The sequence below is a fragment of the Monodelphis domestica genome, chromosome 8 (genome assembly GCF_027887165.1).
Source record: "Monodelphis domestica isolate mMonDom1 chromosome 8, mMonDom1.pri, whole genome shotgun sequence".
Taxonomy (NCBI): Eukaryota; Metazoa; Chordata; class Mammalia; order Didelphimorphia; family Didelphidae; genus Monodelphis; species Monodelphis domestica.
Window position 1 is genome coordinate 135,197,847 of NC_077234.1, and position 20,899 is coordinate 135,218,745.

The 20,899-nt window shown below is 33.1% G+C and overlaps 1 protein-coding gene across 19 annotated transcripts in view; it reads right to left on the bottom strand.

Moving 5' to 3' along the window:
- Window positions 1–20,899, bottom strand: part of RBM26 (RNA binding motif protein 26) — a 113,988-nt gene that overhangs the window by 37,671 nt on the left and 55,418 nt on the right. For 16 of the 19 annotated variants that reach the window (XR_471536.3, XR_008913949.1, XR_008913948.1 and 13 more), the window contains 6 exons: window positions 16,511–16,622; window positions 15,173–15,332; window positions 9,055–9,219; window positions 8,484–8,615; window positions 7,292–7,363; window positions 593–721 (listed from right to left, as the gene is read on the bottom strand). Coding sequence is in view for 13 of the 19 variants with exons in the window: in XM_056807218.1 (XP_056663196.1) it covers window positions 593–721; window positions 7,292–7,363; window positions 8,484–8,615; window positions 9,055–9,219; window positions 15,173–15,332; window positions 16,511–16,622 (770 nt within the window). In the remaining 6 variants the exon portion in view is untranslated. The remainder of the gene's footprint in view (window positions 1–592; window positions 722–7,291; window positions 7,364–8,483; window positions 8,616–9,054; window positions 9,220–15,172; window positions 15,333–16,510; window positions 16,623–20,899) is intronic. The other 3 variants (XM_016425006.2, XM_001362858.4, XM_007501493.3) reach the window with 1 other exon arrangement.

The window sequence follows — 20,899 nt, forward strand, 5'->3', positions numbered from 1 at the left end:
CTCAATTGTTAATTATCTCCCTTACAAAAGTACCTTGCATTTAACTACTTTGTATATATTTGTATTTATTAACTTTTATTTATATTGTATATATTTTAAATGCACTTGTTTTTCCCAATTAGAAGGTAGGTTCACTGAGAATAGAGATTGTTTCATACTTTGTAGTGCTATTCACAGTACCCAACATGCAGTGTAGTGCTATTCACAGTACCCAACATGCAGCAGGTGCTTACTAAAATACTTGCTGATTACTGTTTCTAATGTAATATAGAAGGGATAGAACACTGGACCTGGAATGAGGATTATCACCAAAAAGGGGTTCAATTCAATGATCTTTAAATTCCCTTCCAGCTCTAAATCTATGATCCTACCCTAGATGGGAATTATGAAGAAACACTAAGTTGGCAAGTTTATTAAGCAAATATTTTATAAATGAACATGACCATGACATGTCCAAGATCTATATACTAAGCAAAAAGGCTTATTTTTTGGTCCTACTGTCCTAATCAGATCTAAGAAAACAAACTTAAAAGTCAATTATGAAGATGCTTTCAGTAAACAAACCTTTTGAAAAAATCTCATTTTAATTTACCTGTTTTTTTTTCTGTGCTTCGCTGTTATCTAATGTAGAGATGGAAACAGCAGGCAAAGATTTCTGTGCAGCTTTCAAAGCAGCTGGATTGTACACTGTTTTTGTGAGGCCAGTAGAAGTGGACAACACCTAACAACACAAAATTAATTATTTTCTCTTATGTTTGTTGTTTCCTACAGAACCCTAGACTAAAAATATTCAATTTTAACATTTCACATATCTAAACTTTAATAGCATCACTGACAATTCATATTAATACAAATTTTACATTAAATAGTTTTAAAAGAAAATGAATGACACACTATCCCTTAATAAGAAATTTTACAAGAATATTACTCAAGCACAAGGGGGTAAGAGAAATGAGAAAAACACAATTCAAAAGCAAAAAGGTTGAGCCCTACACCACCAAAAAAATATGAATTTCTGATAACCTAAACTCAAAATGGTATTTAAAATATAATTATCATCTTGAAATCACATGTGTACTATTCTACTAATACTGATACTGTTTATAAATTTTCTGTTTACTGTTTCTGATTGATCATTAATTACATCAGTCAAATAAGATTAGGGTTAAATTTATTCTGTGTCACTAGTGGTAAAAAATATCAACTCACAAACAACCTTTATTTAAAGGCTGCGTTAGGGGCAATACATCTAATGTAATACTAAGACTAGTCTTGGAAAATGGATTTTGAACACAGTTTTAATATTATTCTGGCCATTTTCCCTTAAAGATAAAAAGAAAACACTCCAGGAATTTCTTGGATAGCCATAATTTGAAGAGTGAGTGTGTGTGTGCTTGTGTGTATGCACGCGCACACACACGCATGTGCATGCACACATACTCATTTTGGATTCAGAAAATATGATCACAACCAAATAATAGTAAGATGATTTCCTTTCTGTTAATTCCAAAAAAAAGTTCTTAATTGCAAAATAATAGAAAAGTAAGAAGAGTGTCAGTTATCAGCTGTTCTAACATTTCTAAGGGACAGAGGCAAAAATGTCCTAATGGTTACAAAGCAAGTCAAGGGCAGGAAATTGAAATAAAGATGGGAACTCCTACTCTTTCACCAAAATCATTACCTCTGCTAATATGTTTTTCTTTGCTAAGAAATGCAGAAGCACTTACTATTTACTTTAAATTCCAAGGGATAAAATATAAAGGAGGCATAAGATAGGATAAAAGCTGAAATAATAAAGAATATTTCCCCAAATTCCTCAGTAGCATTTTGTCTCCTCACAAAATGTCTTAAATCATGCTATTGTTTTGACTAATAAGTATTTCAGAAGTTTATGAGACTCTACTGAATGCAGAGTATGATGTAAAAATTTCCAAAACCTTTTCAACCAAATGATCTTTCTTTTCTTCTTCTCCCGTCCCTCTTTGGTTTATGCCTATAGCTTTCATTTTAGTCATTTACCCACTTTCTTCTCTACCTTTCCCTCTTTTTTCCTTCCTTTCCACCATTCACCAATAGCCATGATATAGAATTGAAGTGTTTTTTTATAAAGTATTTGTGGTATATATTTGTTGTGTTTTAAAAAAAAATATCTGTGGTATAGCTTATTTAAATTTTTTAAGTCAGACTGGGTTTTCGAGGGAGAAAAAACATATAAATCCATTACATATTTTTTTTCCTTCAATCTGGCCAAGTGCTGTGTTTTTTCCCCCTCAGTATGGAATACCCCACAATAGGAAAAGGATCGCCTATACCTGACTCAGGTAAACCATGCAACAATAATTTGTAAAGAAATAGTAACCTACTGTTTCTATTTAAAGTGAAGGAAAACAGTACTTTTAAAAACTAAATTTAACATAACAAAAGTTTAAATCATAAAAATACCATATCATATTACCTCTTCATTATCACTATTATTTAAAAAATAAGGAAGCATCCCATTTTCATAAGCAGTGCCTCTCTTACAAACATTAAGTATAGCTACAATAAATAGGCATACTATTTTAATACCTATATTCATGAAACAGTGATGTAGCATGACATAGCAGAAAACTGACCTTGAAGCTAGGAAGACCTGGGTACCAAGACTATTTCTAACATATACTGAAATGAAAACACAGGAGAATAAGAAAAATTATATAAAAAGTAAACACAAAGGGGGCAGCTAAGTGGTTCAGTGAATAGAGGGAGCCAGGCCTAGAGGTAGGAGGTCCTAGGTTCAAATCTGAACTCAGACACTTCCTAGTGGTGTGACCCTGAGCAACTTACTTTAACCCCCACTGCCTACCCCTTACCACTTTTCTGCTTTGGGACTGTGTATTTTGAAATGGCTCTGAACCCTGGGAGACTACATCTCCCTGGACTCTCTACCTCAGCTTCCACGCACAGGATCAATACAAAGTATTGATTCTAAGATGAGGAAAAATGAGGTAAACAGAGCATTTGGAAAAGATCTTGTGAGGAAAAAATATTTGTTCTCTAATGAGGAGGGGAGGATGATGTACATTGTTCTCAGGATGTCCTAAGAACAATGGTGCTGAGGGGAAAGAGGAAACCAAATAAGATAGAGGGCATTCAAGTGATTTTTGTTAAGCCATGATGATCTTAAAAGAAAGAAAGCAGAAGAGGGGACAGACTACAAAAGAAAGAAAATTGGGTGGAGGGATTATTTTCTTATATAATTTCCGGGAATACAAACAGAAATATATACAAATACATAAGGACTGATGGGAGCAGGTGAAACTGCAACCTCACTTTGAATAGAAAAAGAATAAACAGCACCAGGAAAAGAACTTCAACCTTAACATTTTTAAAATGAAAAACCTTCACTTAGAAACTGGAATCAATGCAATGTTCAACCATGATTTCAGAGAATCAATGCTATTGAATACATTCTGACAGAGAGGTAATATACCCTATACAAAGGTTTGACATCTACATTTCTGGATGTGGCCAAGGTGGGGATCTGTTTTGCTTGACTATGTGTATTTGCTACACAGGGTTTGTTTTTGGTTTTGGGGTTTTTTTTTGGGGGGGGGGGGGGGATGGAAGAGAGAGGGAATGAGAAGTAGATGCTTATTAATTAGGAGGAAAAACACCAAGTTGCAGAGATGTCAATCTGCATTAGCAGAACTTCCTCTCCAGAAAGTTCTCTGTCCCAGCTGTATCCTGATTCACAAAAAAAAATGTTCAATGCAAAATTTTCAATGTAGGTATACCACTATGCACCACCAGCCAGGAATTTGGGAGCTAAATGTCCTTCTAACCAAGATCATCTTAGTCAACCCCTTTACTTTATAGAAAAGCAAGTTGAAGTCCACAGTAAATAGTTCATTTGCCAAAGGTAATAAAGCTTGTTAATGATAAATCCAGGTGAAAATACAGTGCTTTAGTTAATATATTGTTTTCCTCATTACAATCCCTTGAAGACAGTAGAAATTTAAATTTTGTTTCTGCGTTGCTTTTTGGAACTGATTTTGTTGGTATAAGGAGCTTCAAGTTAGAAAAGTTTATCTTGCTAAATCACCATATCAGCAACTCTTCTGTTAATTGGTTTTAAGAAGTGTTTAGAGTACAAAGATTAAGTGACTTGCTCAGCAGAGCACAGTCACTCTGTATGTACCAAAGACTGAATTTGAACTCGTATCTTCCTAACATTGAGGCTACTAGCCTCCCTAACCCCTCTGCCTGTAGCTTATTATCCCCCTTATTACAAATCAAAAAAACAAATAAGGTTAGGAAGGAGAGTAAAAGTCAATTCAGTACATTTCTTTTTTCCATTACAATATACTACCTCAACTGTAAAAGTCCCATAAATATAATGTAAAAATGTATTATACCAATGTCTTATCATTCCTATAACTCTAGATCACAAACATGTTAAATCATAAATGTTAATGGTGGTTAACTAAATACATTCTCCAAATTGAGGTCTTATTTCCAAAATAGCAAAATGTATCATCTTAACATCTGAAGGTGTCATAGGAATTTCTTTGGAAGGATTTGAACTGATTATCTTTTTAATTTGTCAGTTATTCTCCATTTTTCTATTGCTCCTTTTAACCTATTTTCTACCATCAAAGTAAACAACATTCCCAAGGGGGAAAAGGTGCAGAAGGCTGAAAAGGTTTTTGTAAAATTTGGAAGAAACAATTTTTGTAACTTAAATTGCAGATAGATAAGTTTCTGGCTCAATGTGTTTTAAAAGGGATCTTTAAACAAGTACTTATGAGGGATTGCTATAACAAGGGACATCTGTCCATAATCTATGAAGTCTCTTTCAGCATTGAGATTTTATGACAATGAAAAGATGTTTCATCAATTTTAGTATCTTGTATGATTACATCATGGAACTTTCAAGAGTTATCAAGTAAACAGAATAGATAAATTGTAATTTTCCATAAGTTGAAATTTGTTCTTTAAGAAATGCAGAATATTTTCATCTAAATGTTGTCTGCACCTTTTCCTTAGGAAATATTGAGGGGGAAATGACAAAAGTAAATTTTATTTTTTTTAATTTTTAAATATTTTCCCATGTTTCCATGATTCATTTTCTTTGCTTCCCTTTTTCCTCTCTCCTTCCAGTGCCTACAAGCAATTCTACTGGGTTACACAAATGTTATTACTTGATACCTGTTTTCCACATTATTCATACAAAGATAAGTTTTAGTTTACACTATTTGCATAGCTTTTTAACAAATTTATAATTCATACAATGTAGGGTGAAGGTTAACCATTGAGATACAAATTAGGGTTAGTCACATTTTCCTAATCAAATGCCTAAAAAGTAACAATGAAAGTGGTAAATGACAAAGGGCATAAATGCTTCTGAATGGAAATCATGTTAGATCATCTTCAATCAATAAAAAAGTAAGTATTTAATGAGTACTTGCTATGTATTAGACACTAATTCACAGGCTTCTCATAAAGAAATACAATATGGCTTTATCACTCTTTAGGAGCCTAGAACCCAATTGAGCAGACAAAGATAATCTTTCTAAAGAACAATTTATATGTATAAGGCAATATAACTAAATGCTTTAAAAGTTCTGAGGACAGGATAGAAGGGAAGACTAGAGTAGGCAGGGCGAGTTAAAGAAGACTTCATAGTAGAGGTAGATGAAGAGACTTGGATTAAGTAGAAAAAAATTAAAGAAGTTGAAAATAAGTGAATACACTTAGGTAGGAATAAACATGGCATGTTCAATATATCGTGAGAAAATGGATGGCAAACTGTAATGAGAAAAAATTGATTAGGTATGACCACATCAGAATATTAAAGCCATAAGAAAATAGTAGTCATTTAAATTTATACACAGAGGATTTAACACAAAGTGTTGATTAAGGAAGATGAATCTAGCATATGTATAACGAATTGAATAGGAAAGCAAAATATTTGTAGGAACGGGGGAGAGGTAGGATTTAAAAAGCTACTCTAATAATCTCAATGTGATGAAAGAAGAATTCGTAAGGGAAATATAAGAGGAAATGATGTTTTTAAGTCATACTTTTAAAATAATGAAAAATTAAACTTTACAAATGATGGGAAATGAGGAAGAGAAAAATTTAAAAATTATAACAAGACCCTAAGATTTTTCTACCTTGGAAATGGTATCACTGATAGATTAGGAATTCTAGAGGGATAGACAGCTTGAGAGTAATGTATAAGCATGGCCTTAGAAAGTCCAACTGGAAGTTAAGGAATCTCAAATTCTTGGGATAGGCAAATGAGAAGAAAGAAAAGTGGAGTAAACCTAAACATTCCATGAATAGGTTATGAAGTCAGTTATGCACCCGGATGTTTGGTTACCTAAGTAAACTTAATACTTCTTAGCTGTGTAAGGGGAAAGAAGAGAAAACTAGTAATCAGGAAACCTGAAGGTTCCTATTTGAATTCTCCCAAGTAATTAGCTATGTGACTTATACAAGTCCTATAATCCTACTCTGATCTCTGAACTTTAGTCTTTAGTGAGGGAGATAACAGATAATCTGAGCTCTAAAATTATATTATCCAAAGAGATCAGATCAGAACAAAACTGGACATCAAGTCTCAGTTATACTTCTAAATTATAGAGGAACAATTTAAGTGTGAAAATAGAAACATAGCCTACATCTACAGCACAGGTCATATCTGCCAAGGAATAAAATAAATTGTCATTCTGATTTTCCCTGTACCTAAAATGATTAATGAATTTAATTGAACAAGCCTATGGTTTATGTATAGACATATGAGATTATCAGTGATATTTTAGAACTCTTCTTATGAGGAAAAGACAAGACGGGGAATAGTAGCCTATATCAATAGAGCAATATATTGTCTCAAGAGTATTTCAAAGCACCTTCCTCACAATCACCCTACAATGTACAAAATCTAATTTTTATTCTTTATTTAATAGACAATAATGATGATGCTCTGAGAGGTTAATTGACCTACCCAAAGTCATAAGTAAAGAGACAAAGAACGGGGAAAGTATAGAGTGGGAGAAAAGTATTTTAAAAGCTTTATGCAAAAAGAAAAAAAAACAAAAAAAACAAATGAGTCACTTCTTTTTTCATGGAAGTGATAAGCAAAAAATTTTAAAAAGAAAATTCAGACTAAGGAGGACAATAAAACAACAGCTTCCAGACACACAAACAAAAAAGCATACTTTTTTAAAAAATTGAGATGCCACCTGAAATGATAACTGAAAACAATAAGAAAGCCAAAATAAACATATCATGCTATTCTTCTTACCTTTTCAGTTGCTGAAACAGATGGCTTTGATACAAAACCCAACCTGTCCTTCACAGATAACTTAGTTACATTCTAAAAAAATTAAAATGGACACATTCAGTGTTTCCCCCAGCACATATATTTCTGTCGGGATTTATGAACATTTAATTTGCCACTGTTTAAAACCTACTAATCTATACTGAACTTAACTACTACAAGTGAAGGTACTAACAAGTTTTATTTTGCTTGTTTATGTTTTCATAAAGGAAAGAGTATTTTGGAAGATTCAGGGAGAAAAAACCAACAATAACCAAAAAATCCCCAGCATGCATTATAATCAACCACTGAGAACTAAAAATATATTGGATTAGCTAGTCTTTTAGGTGACTTGGCTCTAGAAATTTGTGGTTTTTGCTGATTATTTTAAATAACAAATCCAAAACATTTAAATATGCTTCAAAACTTCTTTAAAAAACTGTCCCCAGATCAAATATTCTTGTCCTACACCCATATAAACAGATTCTGCATTCAACTGGACAATTTAATACCTAATTCTTTAATTTGAATAACCCAAATCCTTTGTTCTTTAGATAAAAAGGGATGAGTAGTTACCATGACACCAAATAGTTAAGAAGAGTTTCAGACTACAAATATCTTAGATCATCTTCAGTGGGGTATCATAATATGGCCTGATTAGACTGTGTAAATACTGAACCAGAGAAATGTAAACCAGATCCTAGAACTCCAGATAGAGAATCAGAAGCCTCTGAATGTAAGGGGAAAATTCCTGTCAGCCAGGCTGGGAGCAGGATAGGTAAATCAGGAGATGCCAGAGCAGGAAAGCTGATACAAAATTCTGAAGTGTTAACTGGTGAAAGGATGCTATTGTCTAGCTTTAAATTTTCCCTGAAAGTGTTTTAATAGTTTGTTAGTAAATTTTTCAATAAAAACATGATAAAATCTAAAATTGATGAAGAAAACAGAAATTGGCTGAGTATTTTACCTCCCAGAAAACTGCTATTTCACAAAGTGAGGAATGCCTATAATCTTAACTTGGATTTTGAATGGCAATACTAACTAAAACTGGGAGTTTTATAAGTACGAAGTTTTGGTGTTAAATTCCATTACCTGTACTTAATTTAGTTAAAATAAGAATGCAGAATTTAAAAAACAAACAAGTTAAAGAATTATTAGTTTAATTGACAGAGAATACCTGAGGAATATCTGGACCAGCACTTTGGGCTTCTGTAGGTTCAATATTACTTGAAGGTACAGGACCTAATCGTTCTTTCACAGACTGCTTGACAACAGGCAAACTGGGTTGCTGGACTAAAGGTTGTATAACCTAAATAAGAAAGAGAAACAATTTTAATCAATTAATTTTAAAGTAATTAGCACTAAGAAAAAAGGATAATCAATAAAGCATACAGACTTTTAAATTATCACATTATTTCAGTAACCTCAAATTTCCTACATAGTTATAGATGCTTCCAGAGCAAGTGTAAAGTTAAATAACAAACATTTTAATATTTATATGGGTTCTCTAAAACTTTTTTCTCTTCAAAGGCTAGAAGAAATAGTGGTTATATTTGGACAAAATTAGTCAATAAATAAGGCTTTCTTAAAAAAGATTTTTTAAAAATACGCCCAACAATGATCTTCATTCTATAGACCTATAAAAGAAATGAATTCTTTCAACCATATATCCCTCCTGGCTATGTTTCTGGGTACATGTAGAAACTAATTATCAAATGATTTTTACAGCCATACAATTTTTCTCTTACTTTCTGGGAAGCTGTTTGCAGTTGCTGGGCAGCCCCCTCTCGGTGCCAATAGACTTTAATAAAACGATTATTGAACACTGCTTCTGTACTAGAGATTGCTTTTTTTGCTTCTTCATATGTTGCAAATTGGATAAGTGCACCTTCAGGATCACCATGATAGGCAACCTAAAATGTAAACAGGAAACAAGGAACATTTCCAATGAATCTCTAAATAATAGTTCACAATTCAATTGCCCAAATATTTATCAAGTACCTCCTCCTGGCAAGGTATTGATCTAGATGCAAGGGAGACAAAGAAAATAATAAAACTGTTTTTGTCCCCAAGAAAAAGAGGGTATAATAAATCATGTACACAAGACAAGTAAATAACAAAATGAAATGCAAAAAATAAATTTTTTTTTTTATTTTAAAGGCTTCATGAAGGAGGTAAGATATATTTTGAAGGAATTGAAGGGTTCTATTGAGCTAAAGAGAGAAGGGAATGCATTTCAGGAAGGAAGGACAGCATCTGCAAAGCCCAGGAGAGAGACAAAATGTTCTGCCTATAGAAAATCTAGCAAGTCCAGTTTGACAAGAACAAAGACTTGTGAACTTTGCCAAGGCATATTATGGATGAAAATGTAAATCATTTCTTGTAATATACTTTCTCCTCGCAAGAGACCTTATCTCAGTATCAATAAAGATAAGCAATATGGATATATCTACACATCAACTGCAAAATGTAGTGAGCTATTATTCTTATTTTTAAAGTAAAAAAGCAGCATAGAAGTCAGCACTGTACTAAAGCTGGATATGAATGCAGCCTCTGACACTTATTGTAACCAAGTCAATGAAGTCTGTTTTAACCACAGTCAAATTCAAATGAAATAATGAATGTAAAGTATGCTGCCCTTTTAAATTACCCTATAAATTGCAGGTACTATTGTTTAGTTATTTCTAAAAAAAGATGATGACTATTTCTTAAGTAGCATATCCCTAAGTTCAAAAGTCACAATGTCAGAAATGAGAATTCTACAAGGGAAGGCTAGCATTTTCTTCTTCATACTTGTCTTTGTGTTAGCTATAGAAACAAAAAGCCTAAAAAACTAACAAAATAAGAGCTAACCACAATCACTGAGAGTTGGCTTTGAAATTATAAACTGAGGGGAAAAAATCAGATAATTATCTCTTCCATTATGGACTGCAATATTTCAGAGCTTGATGAACCAGCAGAATGCAATCCATACAAAGAAGGGCCTAAAAGACTTCATCATCCACATGGCTCGGAGTATAGGCTAAAAACCTGAGAAGTACATACTCAACAAAAATAACTCATTAAAAGAATGGTGCATATGGAAAATGACAAAAATCTGTTTCTGGTTAACACAAACCAAGAGAAATAAGTCTAAATCATAGAAAAAACTTTGGAAAACTAAATTTTACATTACTATAACTGAATTAATTAAATTTAGTTAAATGCCCTTTAAAGAAAAGTTCACCTGATATTTCCATAAGCCTTAATAACTCAGATTATTTCCCTTATATGTTCTCTACATACATATTTTAGAGACTATTGAAAAGAAAAGGCTGTTTTAAGTTGAATTCCCCTTTCTAAACTTATTTACTCTTTCTCCAGATTTGTATTTTTTGGGCAGGTTGGGTGGGATGGGGACAGGAATGAGAGAATGAGTAGTTAGTTATGTAAGCCCCTACTATGTGCTAGGCACTATGTACTTTACAAATATTTCACTGCAACCTCACAACCACCCTTTCAAAGTAGGTGCTGTCATTGTTCTCATTTTACACACAAGGAAATTGAGATAGATTAAGTGATTTGCCCAGTCACACAGCTAGTAACACTGAGAATGAATTTTAATTCAGCTTTTCCTGATTCCAGATCTAATATTGCATCCACTCACTGCACCACCTATAAAGTGTAAATCAAAAGAAAAAGAAAAAGAAAGGTCAACTTTGGTGAGGAAAAGGACTATTTATTCATCAGAGCCAGGAATTACAGGAAAAGATAATGATGGATAATACTGAAGAGCTTTGAGATATAAAATAGGGGGGAAAGAACTTCTGGTTAAGATAAAAAGGTGAACAGTCCTAGAAAAGTCTAACTCTCTCAAAAATGCCCCAAGCAAGACTGGAAAGGAAAGACATGATAACAATAAAAAAAGACCAAAGGAAATAGCGAGTAAGTTCTTCCTTCCAGTCCAAGACTGCACAAGAATCTAGCAGGAAACCTCAGGGTCCTTAGAAAAGGGATACATTATAAAGCATAGAAACCAATAAATAAAGTTCAAATCCATTAAGATCTTAGCACCTGCCCATCAGAGAGACAATAACAGGGACAAAAGTTAATATTTTTAAAAATTATACTAAGATGAATTAGAGGAAAAATGAATAAAATAAAGGAAGTCATACTAAATAGAACTGGGTAATGAATAAGAGTTCTTTTAACTTCAAATTCATTATATATAGTGAGTCAGGGTTAGCTGCTTTTCTCAATTTGTTTTTAAGTGACATTTCCACTTTTTGCATGTTAATTAATAAAGTTTGAGTCCAAGTGTAGTGGTTTCACTGTTTTCACTGATATGTTACTAAAGAAATGCTGATCTGTTTTAATTCCTTTCTACTGCTTCTTTTAGTGTGTCTGTGAGAATTCTCTTGGGATAACCTACCTTAATTCAGTTTCATGCCAAGTTTTATGCATATTTGTCTTCTTTTTTTTTATTTCGCGAAACACTAATGTTCATAATTCTATGTAATTCTGGATACTAAGCAGTCATTTCCTACAAATAACTTTCATTCCCTTCCTTCTAAAACTCATTTGTTCTCCAGATTTCCCTCATTCTGTTGGGGAAGCCTTTTTTCCACTAACTTAGATTTAAAGTTATTATCCTCTATTCTTTCCCTTTCTTTCAACCTCATAATCCAGTTGGCTGCTAAGTAATTGTAGATTCTTTTGATGAGTATCCTTTTGGACCACTTAAATGGCAGTCAACATAGTTCAGGCTCTCATCTGTTGCCTCTTATCCTCACTATTATTGGCAGAAACTTCAAATTGGACTCCTGGCACTCACCCTCTCTCTTGCCCTTCCCCTCTTCAATTCGTGATGTATCTGCCAAAATAGTTCTTCTGTTTTAAGAAATGTCATTGGCTGCCTACTGCCTCTAGGATAAAATTTTGACTATTAGTCATATTCTTACCTACTTTTCCAGATTACTTTTTTGTTTTATAAACTCTTACCTTCTGTTTTAAAATCAGTCCTGTGTGTTGTTTCCAAGGTGGAAGAGCAGGAAGGGCTAAGCAATGGGGGTTAAGTGACTATCTGTATGACTTGTAAAAACTAACTTCTTGAGGCTTCATTTCCTTCTTCTGTAAAAGGTAGGGATTTTGTCTTATCTCTGAAGTTACTTACAGATTTTTATCCTACCAAGCAGAATTATTTGAACTGAGAGATCTATTTTCAAGATACCTCAAGATTCTAAGGAAAAGTTTTTTAAAATGCAAGAAATCAAAGAAAGAGAAAAAAGCTATCAAGAAAACATCAGCAACTACCAAAACATACGACTATTCTCTCATCTCTGCAAAATCTTTATAAAAATAGTCCTAAGGGCATCCTCCAGACAGTAAATGGTATAGCAGAAAGAATTTCTTCTGGAAACCTGGGTTATTTGTTCTATTAAATAGGTTTGGCCTTTGAAAAATAAAATTCAGGAATACAGTTCACAAGCTGGGCAAATCACTTAGCCTCTTTGCCTCAGTTTCCTCATCTTAAAATGGGGATAATAAAGGGGAGAAAGGAGAGAAAGGGAAGAGAGTAGGCATTTGCATAGCACCCAAATACATGGCAAGCAACATGTTTAGTGCTTTACAAATATGTCACTTAATAATAGAACCTACCTCACAGAGTTGTCAAAAATCAAAAGAATTAATGTACGTAAACCACATTGAAAATCTTAAAAGCATTATAAAAATGCTTCTATTAAAGATGTCCTTACTCGAAATGGTGAAAATTGAAAAGTAGGTTTTCACAGATTATTTTTATAATGAACCAAATATTCATATTTAAATAATTAAATGAAAGATAGACTATACAAGATCCAACTGTGACCACTGTTGGATGATTACAAAAAGTACTCAATAGCAAACTCAACATGTTTTCCCAAGAGATTCCTTCACTGATTCAGTTATAGAGAACAATGCTTTGCTTTCATTTTTTAAATTAGAAGGCAAAAAATAAATTAGGGAAACCTTTTCATGAAGAGAGTTAGGAAATATATTGAACCAAGTTCTAACAGAAGTGGGGTTCCTTGAATCAGGTAAGCGTATGTTAATGGTAGTATTCTGAGGTCTTCTTCAGTAAGTTCAATAGCTTCTAAAAACAGATTGTCCTAGAAAGCCATTCAGGAGAAACCAAGTGGATGAGTTATGTGTGTTGTTCAGATCAAGTATGTTCAGTGGATCAATTATATAAGACCATAAAACTTGGAGGGAGAAAATAGAGAAGGAACAAGAGCTGAAAGAAAGCAAGTCAGATTGTATCTGATAAACTGCTGTTTTTCATGGTTCTCAAGCTGTATCCCCAAAAAGTTGTCACAGAAGTCCCTATTTTCAGGATCAATGTTCTCCTGGTAATATTATATGGCTTTTTCATAAGGAAAGGCTACACTCTCAAAAGAAAAGAAATTACAGTTGATTCAAAGAAGGAAAGAAACAATTCCAATATTACCTCATTTTCAGGAAGTGACATAAAAGACCTCATCAAAGACAAGGCCAGAAAAAATATTGTCCAAGATATTCAACCTTTATTAAAATCATCCTCTCTACTATGAAGATATTGCCTATTTTTAAATTAATCAACAAGAACTGAAAACACCCCTACTTAACACTAAGTAGGGGAGGTCCACAAACCACTTACTACTAAAATAGGTGACAACTCCAGAAGCGACTAACCACCCCCTGGGCAGTGCTAAGCAAATTTGAAGACTGCAATTGGCTCCTATAAAGTGGAGGAAGGGACAGGAAGTGACACAGAAAAAGAGTTATAAAAGTTCTAAACTTCTTGTCCAAGGGGGTCTTCAGCCTGAATCTTGGGCTTGGACTTGGAGGATCTTGGACTGGGACTGCGGCTTGGAGCCACAACTTGGGACTTCAACCCGGAACTCTGGCTCTTGGATTGCTTCTGGTAAGATTGCTCTTGGATCTTCTCCTTTGGAGCTTTGCTTGGGTGAGTGAGAAGCTGACGCTCCTTTCCTGGCCTCTGGAGATTAGTTCCTGAGAAGCCTTCCTTTCTTAGAGGAGGCCACGTGAGTAGAACCCCTATTTAAATTCACCACTTGGTTCTCCAGCTGAGGATTAACAAGCCCTCTGGAGCTGACCTAGGGACCAGAGCAACATTTAGGGTGATAGGCTAGACATCTTCTCCACCCTTGTTTATATTTCTTTACTTTCACTCCTTGCACCTTTTTGTAAATAAAACTACTAAAAGTCATTTTGGCTTGAGCTATAAAATTTTTAAATTGGCCACCACAGTATTATCTTAAAATTCTCATATACTTAGTCAAACATTTAACTTAATTCCTTACACTACCTTCTCTTCATCCCTAACTAGTACTGCCTCTATATCTCTGCTCTGATAGGTTAAATTTGCCTCATATCTTGCCCACTCAATGATATATTATTATGAGTGTCCTTTTTTTCCCCATACACTACCCTTTTCTAGCTTTTTTTTATCTACCCATATTTGAATGTAAGCTCCTTGAGAATGGGAATTCTCTTTGGCTTGAGTGTTTTCCTAATGGTTAGTACAGTGACTAGAATAAAGTAAGCTTAATAAAGGCTGTCACTTAGTCTGTCAGTTGATCAATATATCTATCTATGGAAGTTAGATAAAATCAAGGAAAGGAATAAATTGAGTATTACACTGATATCTACAAGATGTTAAAAGTCCAAGGGAAAGTCAGAAGACTAGATGCAGTTGAAAGAGTTAATGAAGAATATAACTAAGGAAGAAGATGATGGCAATTTGCACTAATGGAAATTACAAGTTTCAGTGAGATTAAAAATCTAACAGTGTAACTAAATGGGGAATAACAGATAAATATTATGGAATATTTTTATATTTCTTACCTGTAAGTTAACCAAAGTTCCAAATCGGCTGAAATGTTCATTAAGTTTGCTGATATTATTCAATTCTGGAGGAACCTTCCTGAGTTCAAGTTTGGTATTTTCATTTCCAAACTGAACCTTCTTTTGGAAACCTGGGCTGTTTGTTCTATTAAAGTTTGGCCTATTAAAAAAAAATTATATTTCTTATGCAAAATAAAGAGACATTAAAATCAAATTTCACATTCAGTCGTGAAAAATACAAATTGATTGGAACAACACTGGCCATGGAAAGAAAAAAAGGATATAACTTTTAAATCCTATGTGTTACAGTCCTGGCCTTACATTTTATCACTTCCATTCCTTGGTATCCAACCTATCATACTCCCTCATTACCTCTAAATGCTTAGCCTCCTTCTTGTGTCCCACTTTGAATTTTGCCAGAATGAGTATTGTTACAAGATATTTGGGAAGTGAGATTTTACTCTGGCTAACTCATTTCCAAAAATCTATTTACACACACACAGAGAGAGAGAGAGAGAGAGAGAGAGAGAGAGAGAGAGAGAGAGAGAGACAGACAGACAGACAGACAGACAGACAGACAGACAGACAGACAGACAGAGAGACAGAGACAGAGAGAGAGAGACAGAGACACAGAGACAGAGAGAGAAAGAGAGACAGAGGAGAGAGAGGAGAGAGACAGAGAGAGAGAGAGAGAGAGAGAGAGAGAGTCTATTTTCTCTCATCCAGCAAAGTCTAAACTTTGAGCAAAGCTGAGATCTCAGAAGCTTCATGAATATGCTCAGAATAAATTCACTAACAAAAGCCAGGAAACTCTCAAAAATGACACAGAGGAAAATAAAATTTATATGAATACCATAGCTGATGTCAACTACAAAAACAAAACAAAACAAAACCAAAAAAAAAAAGGGGAGAGTGGGGGAAGAAGAGCCTCTGGAACCCTCTAACTTGATGCTCTATATGGATTTATTCCTACTTAAATCCCTATTCCCACTCTCATCCTGGCAATCCTACCAAGAAGCTCTGGACACAAGTGAGAATCTCAAAATGGTTTAAGAACTAAAGTGCTTAAAGTACTAAAAATACTGTAGTTTAGCTATAGTTATGATTTAAAATTTATGTTTTATTCCGGGAAACTTACAACATATTTATATTTGTATCCATATGAAAATGCATCCTTAGTTACAAATAAATGACTCACAATAAAAATATGATGTAAAGATTGATTACATGTGAAATGCTTCATTCTGGAAAAAAAAATCTATGCTTTTATTTAAATACTTTAAGTCTAAAAGCAGATGGAATGTAGTATTCCACAATGTTACCCTGCCCCCAGCTTACTTGTCAAACCAAGTCTTCTTAGCAGGAACTCCAGGTTCCCCTGATCCAATGGTTCTTTTTCTTGACTCTGAATCGACCACTATCCTCATACTGCTTTTATTAGGAGGCTTTTCTGTAGGAAGAGAGTGAGTATCAACAGGCATTTCTTTATCTCATAGCTATACTATTTAAATTCATGAATGAAATAAGTTTCTAGTGCAAGAATAAACAAAAGAGGGGAAAAAAAGGTAAATGAACAGATTGTAAAATTAACAGGAATTTACTTATTTCAAGGTAATGAAATAAATATTCCCTACAATTAGATGTCCACTACAATTTGTTAATGAAAAAAAAAAATCTAAACCATTTAAATTTCAATTACAAACCAGTAGCAGGAAAAAATTCCCAAACTTTTCTCTCTGGATCCCACCTTTTAGGGGAAATGTCCCAAAGATCAGTCTATATCATTGCTTCCTTTTGTTACATCCAAAGAAAAAAAATTACGGTTAAGATAATTTTTTAAAATGCTAATTATTATGAATTCTATTATTGCATAATATACTACGATAAATTCAACTTAAGAAATGTTTTTGTGACTTGCTAGATAACATTTAGAGAGAAATCAATGAATAATTACAACAAACTTGAGAACCAGTGATTAATCCAGTAGACTCTTTACTTGTTGTAAGTGGGTTACTTAGATTGCAAAAAGTTTTTTACAATGCAAGTATTTGAGGGTTAACAAGAAAACTTAGCCTAAAGCCCCCAAAAGTTTATGGAACTATGAAAAAAACAAAGGTATTACACAAAGATACATTAAGTATTTTCTTTATGCTCATTTAGTGATTTTAAAATAACTGTATTCTTGCAAATCACAAACTAAGAAATATGTAATTTTAATTCACATAGAACTTTTTAGAGCCCTGTGTCTAAAAACTTCCTTGTTTGAGAAAACTAAAAAAGAAAATGAGAAAAAAAATGGCTATTTTAAAATACCAATCATTAGAAACAAAAATCTATGAATATACATGACTGACCATGAATTCAGATTTATTTCTGGTCAAGCATAGACAAATATTTTTAGGTTTTTGCAAGAAAATTTCCCCTTCAAAAGAGTTGATCAATTTTGAAAAGATATGGTATTCTACATAAAGAAAAACAAACCATTTAAAGTTTAATTTATAATCTACTAAAGTACCACATAAAGCAAAACTGTCTCTCAGGTAAGTTTCTAAATGGAACTATTTAACAAAAATTTTAAACCATTTTTATGATCCCCCTCCCCCTTGGATATCCCTCAAAAGATTGATATATATATATATATTTCACTATCTATTCAAAAAATTATGTTTTTCAAAATACCAAAACAATAATTACAGGGAAAAAAGCCAAATAAGAATTCAAAGATATAATAAAGTAAGTTTAAGTATTGGGTGGGAGTGGCACAGAAAGAAAAACGATTCTATATCTTTTCTCTTTACTGGGTTTTTTTGTTTTGAGGGGCAAGGAGACCAGATGCTTTGTTAGGTTAGACCACCACTAAATTACACTTTATTCATTTCCTGGTAGCAGAACAGTGGAAGGGAATAAAACATAATTGTTAATACCAACCCAAGCCCTGCCTAGTCAGCATTAACTTAAATTATCAATAATATTTCTAAAAGTACATTTTCAATATTCCCATGTCTGCCCATTCAACCCTTAAGTAAATAAATAAAATTGTTGTTTTTAAGATCAAACCTGAAATCAAATAGGCCAATCTCTACCCAATGCATGAATAAGCACTTTTTATAAACAAAGGAGGGTGGTAGAGTAATGAACAGAATGCTGGACTTAGAAAGATCTACTTCTGAATACCATTCTCAGCTTCTTATTAGCTGTATGATCCTCCACAACTCACTTACCCTTTCAGCCTCAGTTCTTCATTTGTAAAAAATGGTATAATAAAGCCACCTAGTTCATAGGATTGTTAGGAGAATCACAAAGTGCTCTGCAAATCTTAAAGGACTACATAAAAGATAACTAAATGCTAGAAAAAAAAATTATCAGACAGTAAAAAGAAAAAGAGGGAAAAATAAATGAAGCCAGGTTGCAGCTGCTCTTACTCCATCCTCTACTTTAAGAATTTCAAGGAGGAGAAAATAACACACAATTCAACTCCAGAGACAATCTATTTTTTGACAACCCTTAATTGCTAGAAAATTTTCTTATATGGAATGGAAATTTGCTCCTCTTTAAATTCCGTCCATTACTTATTTCTAACTTTTGGAGGTCTGCAGATTAGGTACATACCAAAAAAATTTTTTTTCCTTAATGTGCATAGTACAAAATGAAAAATTTTAAATATAATATAAAATTATTGAGATCAAATTGTACTGACCACAACTCCTAAAACAATCTAAATTCTTTAGAGTCTTCTCACCCAAAGTATTTAATTAATATTTACTTCAATTTATTCTGTGCTGGTCTAGTCTATTTATGGCTACGGTTGAGTAGGGTTCCATATGCACACAGTCCACAAGATTCTAACACCTTCCCAGTTGGTGATATTTCCAGTTCCAATTTGATGGAGTAAATATTCACTATTTACTTATTAAATTTATGCCAGACCTAAGAGGGAAATACCAAAATAAAATGAGATCTTCTCTGCTCTAATGGAACACACAAACTAGTAAAGTAATATACATGCACAAACTTAAATGTAAAATAGAATCTAAGGACATAAGAGGTGAAAGTGAAAACAAGCCACAACTTGAACTACTATGAAAGGGATTGGCTTGTTTTCTTTGAGAGGTCAAACTATCATAGTCAGGTAACTAAATACTATAACAACAACAGTAACTAATAATGATGGTGATATTTATAATAATAGCTAAGATTTATAATGCTTATAATGTGACGGGAATTATATTACACACTTTATATTGATTATTTCATTTAATCCTCCCAACAACTCTGGGAGATAGGTGCCATTATTATCTGCATTTTACAGTTAAGGAAACTAAGTCAAATAGAAGTTAAATGACTTGCCCAGGGCCATAAATACTAAGTATATGAGACTTCAAATTTGAACTTCAGTCTTCCTGATTGCTTTTTGGGCCACAAAAGGAGAGATTAAAGTTAAGTATATTCGTGGTGCTGTTCTTCCAAACAGCTTACCAGATTAAAAAAAATCTGTGATTTTTGTTCTTTCAGATACAACCTGCCAAAGTAGAGGTTTTATACTTCAATCAAAATAAAATTGGAATGTATTAAGAAGTTCCACAAATCTGATTCAATAAGCATGTGAAAGAATTATATACATAAAGCTTAAAGAAGCTTAGAGCTTAAGGAGTTTATTACAGGCTAACTGGCAGTTCATTCAAATCAAGATTATGCACAGGCAAAGCAAGATCAAAGAACTATTAAAAACATGTGGAGATTACTTTCCATCAGCAAAACTCATCAATAGTACCAAGAAAAATGGCAGATGAGCTGAGCAATAATTTATAAAAAAGATTTCAATGAGTGGAGGAAAATGGTGAATAATTTGGCTTAGCAACTATGTAAAGAGAAATAATGTGATAATAGAATACAAGAAAGGCAAGTAGGAAAGTGATTGCAAAGGGGCCTTGAGTGCCATAATAATCTATTCTTACATGTTACATCATACTTTATAATATATAATGTTCTTACACAAAGATTATCTGATTTGATTCTTATAATCCTAAAAGCAAGATACGGCTGAGTATATAATTTCCATTTTACAGTTAAAAAAAGCTCAGAGAAGTTATGAGATGTGCTCAAGGTCAAACAGCTAGGAAACAGAAAAATCAGTGGCCTAGAACTAGAATTTTCCTATTTCTAATAGAGTACTACATTTCACACACTATCATGTTGCCTTTCTATTTATTATGATGAACAGGAAAATTGTATTATCTACTTGTGCTTCTCAAAGTCAATAACAAAATGTAATAAGTCTCAATATGACTAACAAAAATATATTTTAAAAATTAAATAAATGTTTCAACTTGAGAATTGTCAAGAGTGACAGGTTATGTTTGATTTAATCTATATAGTATCATCAAAGAAAAGAAATAAAAGAATGAAAAGATGCTTCAAGATTGTTATGGCCAGGGAAACAGTAACTATGTAAATATGCTCCAAAGACTAACATTACATAGCCTCATGAATCAGAAGAATCAAAATCATTGATTTCTTTCTTAGTATTTTTCAGAGCTGAAGCTTCTGTAGAACCATGCTTATGTTCCCTATTCTAACTAGTCTCAATGTTACTGCCTTTTATAAACTTTGACCTATCATCTTTTTTTCCCTATTATGCATCACCTCTAGAAATATCAATTCAAGAGAGAATATTGATAGAAGCAATGACCCATGAAAGAAAATAACCTTTGTCCCAAATTCTACAGT